Below are 8,993 nucleotides of genomic sequence, written 5' to 3' on the forward strand. Positions count from 1 at the left end.
GGGGGGGGGGGGGGGGGGGGGGGGGGGGGGGGGGGGGGGGGGGGGGGGGGGGGGGGGGGGGGGGGGGGGGGGGGGGGGGGGGGGGGGGGGGGGGGGGGGGGGGGGGGGGGGGGGGGGGGGGGGGGGGGGGGGGGGGGGGGGGGGGGAGAGAGAGAGAGATGGGATTATTACTTATGGGGCAAAGCGATGGGTGGCAGAAATGAAGGGGGAAGCACATGGTGGGGTGTGTGTGTGTGGGGACCATTAGCTGTCAGAAAAACAAAAGAAAAAAAAGGCTGGAACCCAAGTTGGTCTGGTCTGGTCTGGTCTGGTCTGGTCTGGTCTGGTCTGGTTCGGTTGCTGCTCTGCTTCTGTCTCTTCAATTTCATTGGATCCTTTTTCTTTTAAATCAACCTTTTCTGAATTTCTTTTACTACTCTTTTTTCCTCCCTCTAAAACCAAGCTTTTCTCCATTTTTCTTTTTTTTAATTATGACATCTTAGCTTAATTAGACGAAGAACGAAACATTTTTTATGAAAGTGTAAAATTTTTTGCAAACGCGTTTTAAATTTTTTTAAGAAGATCGAAATAAAAAGCCCAAATGAGATAATATTTGTCTTGGGTCGTTACATAAATAAGTTTTTCTTCATTTTTTGAAATTATTTTTGTTTTTCAACTGAGAGATTCCACCTCGATTGAAGAGGAAAACAAAACATTCTAAGGGCGCGTGTAAACCTCTCTTCTTTAACAAGCGTGTTATAAAAACCTCGAGAAGAATCCAGAAAGAGAAAGCCTAGACAATATCGGCCAGTGGTTTTGGGCATTTGCATAAATCAAGTTTTTCGATTCATTTATATTTAAAAACAAGCTTTTCTTCATTTTCTTTTCTTTAAAATCAAGATTTTCTTCATTTTTTTAGTTTTTTTCCCCAATAAAAACAAGTTTTATTTATTTATTTATTTTTTTTTTATGCTGAAACTAAACAACTGTCTCTGCCTCCTTTTTGTTGTTTTTTAGTTTTTTCCAGCTTCTCCTCTCAGTGAATCTACCTGTCTTGGTCTCCTCTCTTTTTCTGTCTAACAAAATAATAATAATAATAATAATAATAATAAGAGTCTTGAAAATTGGTATTATTTTATAATATTTTTTCATGGCCAAGTGGATATCATATTTAAGTAAATTATGTTATTCTTATGGGAAATATACAAATTTATGATTTTATTCCTAATTAATCAAACCTTTACAAATTATTACACTTAGTATTAAAACTCCATGTGACATTTGTTAAGCTAATGTAATTTTGTATATTTATTTTCAAATAATGAACGTCGTTATCACATATTTTAGTGTGATATCCTTTTCAGAGCCTTTTTTTTTTTTTTAATTTTATATTCTTTTTGAGTAAGAATTAATCTTTTATTTTATTTTATTTTCATTTACAGTTTATTAATCATCCTAGTTAGTTTGTCTTGTATTGTTTATTTGAAGGTTAATGTGGGTCCCCGACATTGTCATCTATACCAAACAAATTGGATTTTTGTCAAATCACTCTCGCTGCTCTATAATTATAACAAACAACATCTATACAATTCATTTCACTCTCGATGCGTAATAAAATTGTTATTTGAACACGTAAAAGTTATGTCTTGGTCCCAGTGGGGATCGTATTTCTCTTTTGCATGTCCATGAAGTTTTGAAAAATCCAAACATCCCAGAGATCGATAGAGAGGTAGGAATTTAGAGATCCGTAGTCGATTCTCTCTTTAAAAAAAATATCATTTGTATCTGATTGAGACAACACTCACAAAGCTAACCTTTGACCATGTTCCAACTTTAACACCACGTAATTTGTAAATATTTTAATATGTTGAATAAAAATAAAGACGAAATCTATCGAGCTTTTGACCTTGATGGTGAATAAATTACAAAATCTCGTACATCTATTTTAAATAGATGACATTTTGTTAGTAATCCAACCTGATTTTATTTAAGGAGAGTAACCTTAATCATAAATTAATTAATTAATTAAAGACGTTAATCCATCAAAATCAAATTTAAATTACAAAGGGAAGCTTATAATATATAGAATTAATTCAAATGATGGGTGGGTTGGGGACATGACCCATAAAATAGGGCATGTTGAGTCTAGGTTTGGGCATGTGAACTATGGTATTTAATATTTATAATGGGTCATAATGATAAATTTTTAACCAAAATTCAATGAAATAAGACTTTCCATGGTTGAAATTAGGCGTGATAGATTCTCTTGTATTATACACCTTGCTCGAAAATTATATTGTAACTGCCTTTAGGCCCACCGCTAGTAGATATTATCCTTTTTGGGCTTCTTCTCAATGTTTTAATACACGTTTACTAAGGAGAAGTTTTTACACCCTTATAATAAATGTTTGGTTCCCCTTTTCAAACGATGTGGGATCTCACATATATCCTTCTGTTGCTTTCTTAAGATTTGAGTTTGGTTTTATATTTAGGTTTCTCACCTTTTATTGGCTATGCCGAAGCTACAAGGTTTAGGGTGTATCGACAAAACTCTTTGTCGACAGTTAACTAATGACAACATGTCTCGACAACACGTTTGTAATGGAATAGTACATGTCGACATTTTTTTGACTTTTTTCCAACACTTTTTAATGTAAGAGAAAAGAAATTAGTGTTCAAGTTGAAAATTCTCTGATTGAGACATAGGCGAGTAAAAATACACTTTAGAGTGGTCAATCATCTTAAGATATGATAAACAAATATGCCATATGATGAACACGTGATGTTACGAGATACATGATGGCCCGATCGTAAGCTATCATGTTAAATGCATGTGTCATACTTGCATATATAATTTGTCTCCTACTCTTTTAGCTCGACTCGACCACGTGGGTCATATACGGAGTAAATTGGATAGTACTAGAGGGCCTTAGAGGTATTTATTTCTTCTCCTTTTTTTTTTTTTATCTCATTCAAATAATAATGATAACGGTAAATAATTTGAGGTTACATTTATTTACCTTATTCCATTTCTTTTTAACCATTTAATCCACAATTCATCCACCAACTGCTTTAGAGTTCGCTGTCAAATGTGTCAAAACAAGATTTTTTTAACCTTATTTACCCTTTTGTTTTTACTCTTTCCATAAGGCTGGCTAATTAGAGTGTCTACGAGTTCCATAATCGAGATTAGAGTAAAAAGAGGTTGGGTCGGTAGAGAAAAGGGTGGAGTCGATTAGACTCGACAACCGGAAAAAGCAAGACGAAATTAGGATTTTGTCGAAAAAGAAGCAGCACTATAGATACCATAACCGATCATCATCGAGAAAGAAGAATCTTTCTAAATCACTTTGCTTTGGTTCTTGTACCTGCATACAGAAGTCTAGCATTCTAGAGTCCGGCAGTATTACATTTTCAGAGGACCACCACGATGATGCCTCATCGACAATTGAAACGTCATTTCAAAATAGGCTAGAAATTACTCTAACCAATTTGAATATGTGCTAATTCATCATCCTATAATCTATTTATAACATTTAATTAAGATTTGCAACTCAATTTCAATATATATTTTTAAAAATTACCTTTCAAGTAGTTAAAAATTGTTTATAAGAGGCGTGGAAATAAATAATCAAAAAACTAATTATGAAATAAAATAAATACATTTATATATAATTGTATAGTGTAAATTATTTATTCCTAAAATTTTTATTTATTTAATTGGATCTTTCGGGTTATCAAATTTTTTAATGTTAGACTCTCCCAAGCTAATCAACATTGAAACATAATAATTCACCTTGTAAAATTCATAGAGCAAAGTGGACTCTTAGAGCATCCATAGCCCATGTCCCCTCGAGTCGAAAGGAGTCATAGGTTTCCATCTACCGTGGCATTCTCCATTGAAGCTAAGGACACATATCATCCTCGAGAGAGTAGCTACTCTCCGACTAGCCTTTAAACACATTATAACTCTATCAGCTTAAACTTTTAGACCTATAAATAAATCTCGAATGAGGTAGATGAGGAATTACGTGGAGAAGCTGGAAGCTTGGGGGTCGTTTTATGAGCGCGAAACATCTAAAAAAAAAAAAAAAAGTCATTGAGAAAAAAATATGGATCCTAAAATCTTAACATAAGGATTCATAATTATAGCCCAAAACATCTACATTTTTACTTACAATACAATTATATATACATATATTTTTTTAATTTTTTAATTATTTATTATCCAACCCTTCTCAAGAATAATTTTAACAATTTTTTAAATAAATATTAAATAAATATTTCAAAATAAATAAATATCCATTTTAACTACTAACATTTTACTTTTATTAAAAATAAAAAAAAATTCACAACGTGTTAACCCAATTTTATGATTGAATTGGGTTAGATTGAAAATCTTATCGCTCAAACCATCCAATTGAGTTTTAAAAAGTCTAAAATCGATCCGACCAACCTCACGAACACATTAGTCCACGAACACATTAGTGGAAGGCATATTCGCCGAGCTAAATTTGAATTTAATATCTTAAATTAGAAAGGAGAGGGAAAAAAAAGACCTGTAAATGGCTTTTGACGTGAGCCAATGTTAGATCCTTCACATCCATGAGCTCTAGAACTGATTTAGGCGTAGCTCCTAACACAACACAACATAAAATGAAAGCCAATTAGAAGGAAAAAACAGAAGATTGGAAAATGAAGCTTAAAAGGTACTACTTTCATGGCCGCCAAGAAGCTCAACAGCATGAACAAACTGAGCATGGAGGGTCCTCGTCCACCGCATCCTCGGCGCCCTCACGCCTCGTCCTCTCGCCCCCGTCGACGACCGGCCAGCGTTCAGCTGGTACCGGAAGCTAGAGATGTTCGAGTACAAGATTGAAGAAGAAGAAGAAGGCATTTGTTTGGAGTGTTTCCAAGAGAAAGATGAAGGATTATTGGGATGAATTGGGAAGCCATAAATTTGGTTGAAGAGGCCATGATGATCTTCAGAAGGTGGAAGATGATGATCCAAAAGCCAAACCCCATTAGTTAAATGATTGAATTTATGAGCCCCAAGAACTCCATTGGAGGCTTCAATAGAGGTAGGGAAGGTTGAATTATTGGGAGGACTAATTTGGAGAGAAAGATCAAGAAAAGAAGAAGAAGAAGAAGAAGAAGAAGACTGAGTATTGGGCATCTTTAAGGTTTGTTGTGGAAAGAAGTTCATGCAGAAAGTAAAGAAAGGGAAGGGCTCTCCAATGGGGAATGATCAGAATAGGGTATTAAATTGGAGGGAATTTTCAAAGGATACTATTTCCATTTCATTCGTTGTCGGTCAGATTCAATTATTTATGAATGAGGTAAGATCTGATACTGAATTATTCGATTAAGAATACGACAATTACTCTTCTCTTTTTTCTTCACTTTGCTTGTGAATGGTAAGTCTGATATGAAAACTATACTACGAAAGTACTAGAAATGGAGGAGAATGAAACATTCTTTATAAGAGTGTGGAAACCTCTCCCTAACTGACACATTTTAAAAATCTTAAGGATAGTTTGAAAAAAAAAGTGCAAATAAGACAAAAAGTGCAAATAAGACAATATCTATTAATACTAGGCTTAGAACCAATATAATATCTATATTTGAAATGAGAGAAGAAGAAGAGCAACAGGGTCTTTGTCAGTGATCCCTGTGGTCGCCCAAAGGAAGATAAATGCTTCAATTTGGCAGTTTGCTGAGCTATGTATGGTCCATAATTAATGTGCATGGGATACATTTTTTGCAGGTTTTCTTACCAAATTCCATCTCCCATAAGCATTTCCATCATATTTTAGCTTTAGTCAAAAGGGTAGGTAGATTTGAGCGTTTAACTTTGCTTTCGTTTGGGGAATCAAGAGTGGGAGAGAGATTTTTTCCAGATCCGGACTGAAAACTAATTTTTACTAAATCGAATATAGTATATCTTGTTTAAGTATATACTCTCAACTAGAAAGTTAAAAGTTCAAATTCTTATTTCAGGCCTGAAATTAAACTAAAAAAAACATGTCAAATTTTATAACTTAATCGGTCTAGAAGGAAAGGTAAAATCAAAATAGAAGGGTAAAAAATTATTGTGGAAAAGTCAAATTTTTAATCATGAGACACTCCGATCATATATTTCGTTCGAACCCATGACTTATAATGAATCAATATACCTCACACTAAAATCAACTTTAAACTACAGTTCATAAGTTGATAATTTCAACTGAGAGGTCAACAATTCACATTTTGTTAAATTAAAAATAATGAAATTATAACTAAAGCAATGAATATTTATCGTGATGTTACCTCTCTAAAGTTTAAGATTTATGTTTATTTGTTCTCAAAATTTTAAATTTGAAGTGTTTAAACATGAGTCTATATTAAAAAACACAAACACAAGAATTGATTCTTCCCATAAATTTACAAGAATTTGATGTATTTGAACTCCTCACCCTTGCAATCAAATCAAACGCCGCTTCAACCTATCAAATTGTCTATCATACAAAGGGAAAAAAGCTTCATCTGTCTTCTTCCTTTAAAAGGAATAAACAGAGTGTTGTTTGGATGTTCAATAATTATGGTGAATTTAGGAATTGACTTGAATGAGTATATCCATTGATTGGATAGTTCATTAATTGGGCAATTTTGTGTAATAAATGCCACTTTGTTTGTCTCTCTGGTGGGATCACACTTCTTAGAAGATTTGAGAAGATCACCAATTACTTGCATTTAAAGCAAATGTAGATATTGGTTTGGATTTATTTATTACAAGACAGAAGGCAAAGGCAAAGGCAAAGGCAAAGGCAAAGGGTGTGTAAATTATCAACCATATCATTTATTGGTTCTCATATTCAAACATTTCAAGGTAAAGAAGATCCTCTTTTACTTGAGTTACACTTATATTTCTTCGAAGCTCTATCTTCAATGTTTGGTACTTTCATCACTCACCAATAAAGGAGCCCGTAAAATAGTATACTTATAAAAGAATATCTACATTATAAGCACACATTATGGATATTATACTACCAAGGCCTTTAAACTCAACAACATATGCAGCAGATCTTTCAAAAAAGTGACTCTCGGGAGAGGAAAAAATGAGTGAAGCAACATATTCCAATTCATAGCATTCATTTAACTCATTTGAACCATACCTAGTCTTTGTGGGCACGCCTAGCATAAGAAAATGCTGAAATTGCTGAATTGCTCACGCTCATCGACCGCTTAGCAAGACCAAAACTTTTCCATACTGCTAGCCAAACCATAAAGAAGAACCCAATCCAACCTGAGTTGTGAAAATGCAAAATGTTAGAGAAAAGAACGAAATTTATCCCCAAAAGCGCACAATTGACCCAAGGTCTAGTTGAATGAAACAGAAACAAAATCAAAGGAAAGTCATTGACTAGTGTATGGCTTCTACTAATTGAAGGCAGAACTTCTCAGGATCCTCTGGTTTAGTTTCTGTAACAGCCCCTGTTTAGGCTTTTCCTTTCAAGGTTTTTTAAAACGCGTCGGTTAGGAAGAAATTTTCACACCTTTATGAAAAATGTTTCATTCCCCTCTCCAACCGACGATAGATTTCACACAAACTCTTAGCTTAAACTATTCAAATTGTGTGGTGGATAACAGGATAACTCAACGATAGGGAAAGCAGAAATATAATGCTAGAAAGCGGCAAACTATACGTTCATGCTTTCCTTATGAGACAGACCCACGTCAAACCGATATGACTGATCTATGTCAATGGGAAGAGAGGTTATCAAGAAACACGGTTTAGATAAGTGTACATATTGCTTGTACCTGTGGCGATCACCACTGCTACAATGGCTGAGATTGTTGCAGTAGATATAAAAAACAAAGCAACTGTTAATGCCCCAATGTACACAGCTGTTATGCAAGCAAAGAAAAGAGCCAAGAAGCCTCCAACTGCAGCCAAGGAAACAAGAAGGGAGATAATAACGGCATTGAGCGTTGCTGCTAGAATGAATAGCAGAAAGATGAGCAATCCCGTCGATGCAAGAAGAGCAATTGTCCCAACCTGCAACAATTCCAAATGTAAGTAACAACTTAAAGGGGTTCTGGCCAGAGCATACGATCCAAAATAGATCAAAGCAGTTAGATGACCAAATGGCAGAGTACGCATCATTCATCGAGAATGATCATGAGTTTATAAGTAAAGAATATATCTCCATTGGTATGAGACCTTTTAGGAAAGCCTAAAGCAAAACCATGAGAGTTTATGTTCAAAGTGGACAATATCATACCACTGTGGAAATTCGTGATTTCTAACATCTTTGATAGGAAAATTTATCAATTTATCCTCATTTATATTTATTTAGATAGGAAAATTTTCATGAACAGAAATACAAAGAGATAGGGATGTGAGATATCAGCGGCCCGTAACGATATAAAAGAGATACGAATGAACTCTTACCATTGGCACAAATAAAAAAAAAGGAGTCAAAATCACAAAAGAAATTAAGAGAATTCCAAAAGGAATACAGAAATTTAAAATCTCTCACATCTTTGCTAACCATAAGAGTATCAATGAAGATCCTATAACAGTTCTGTATCCAAACTTCCCAAAAGTAGACAGAATTAGAGATATTATATGATCAATGGCAACCTATTGTTGCCAAGAACATATCGATAGGCTTCACTACAAGGATCACATCAGAAAGAAATTCCATGATTGTGAGGAACAGATAGAGTTTGAGAGTCCTGCATGTTACTATCAAGGTTGCCCATCTATTAACACTGAGCTGTCTCTAACAGTATTCATTACTGAGGAAATATATTCCTATTAACAACAAATCCCGTCCAGATCAATCGTAACCTTCAAACAAAAACCGAAAAACAACAGATAAAGTAAAGTACTATTCAAACGATAAAATCAAAATCTCGAACAGTTGCACAAAATCCATTAATTACTAAACGAAGAGCATCTCAAATTCAATAAACAAGTCCAGACGACGTTTCTTATTCCAAAAAAAAAAAAAAAAAAAAAAAAAAAA

At 34.4% G+C, this 8,993-nt stretch overlaps 2 protein-coding genes across 4 annotated transcripts in view; both read right to left on the reverse strand.

Annotated features, from left to right (window-relative positions):
- Positions 1-3,740: 3,740 nt before the first annotated feature.
- LOC111488991 (probable transcription factor KAN2) lies at positions 3,741-5,433 on the reverse strand. Of its 3 annotated transcripts, none has more exons than XM_023136977.1 (4): positions 4,696-5,433; positions 4,539-4,615; positions 4,011-4,056; positions 3,741-3,926 (listed from the first exon to the last, which is right to left on the reverse strand). In XM_023136977.1, the coding sequence occupies exons 1-4, from the start codon at positions 5,183-5,185 to the stop codon at positions 3,916-3,918; spliced, it is 624 nt and encodes a 207-aa protein (XP_022992745.1). In that variant the 5' UTR covers positions 5,186-5,433; the 3' UTR covers positions 3,741-3,915. The 3 variants fall into 3 exon arrangements, with proteins under 3 accessions (XP_022992745.1, XP_022992746.1, XP_022992744.1); XM_023136978.1 differs by having other exon boundaries at positions 3,741-3,931; XM_023136976.1 differs by having other exon boundaries at positions 3,741-4,056.
- A 1,360-nt stretch (positions 5,434-6,793) lies between these two features.
- LOC111488990 overlaps positions 6,794-8,993 on the reverse strand; it is a 3,035-nt gene continuing 835 nt past the window's right edge. Inside the window, exons 2-3 of the mRNA XM_023136975.1 lie at positions 7,780-8,017; positions 6,794-7,264 (exon numbers count right to left, since the gene is read on the reverse strand). Coding sequence (XP_022992743.1) covers positions 7,134-7,264; positions 7,780-8,017 — 369 coding nt within the window. The 3' untranslated portion in view covers positions 6,794-7,133. The remainder of the gene's footprint in view (positions 7,265-7,779; positions 8,018-8,993) is intronic.

The sequence above is a fragment of the Cucurbita maxima genome, unplaced genomic scaffold (genome assembly GCF_002738345.1).
Source record: "Cucurbita maxima cultivar Rimu unplaced genomic scaffold, Cmax_1.0 Cma_Scf00014, whole genome shotgun sequence".
In the NCBI taxonomy this organism is placed as follows: Eukaryota; Viridiplantae; Streptophyta; class Magnoliopsida; order Cucurbitales; family Cucurbitaceae; genus Cucurbita; species Cucurbita maxima.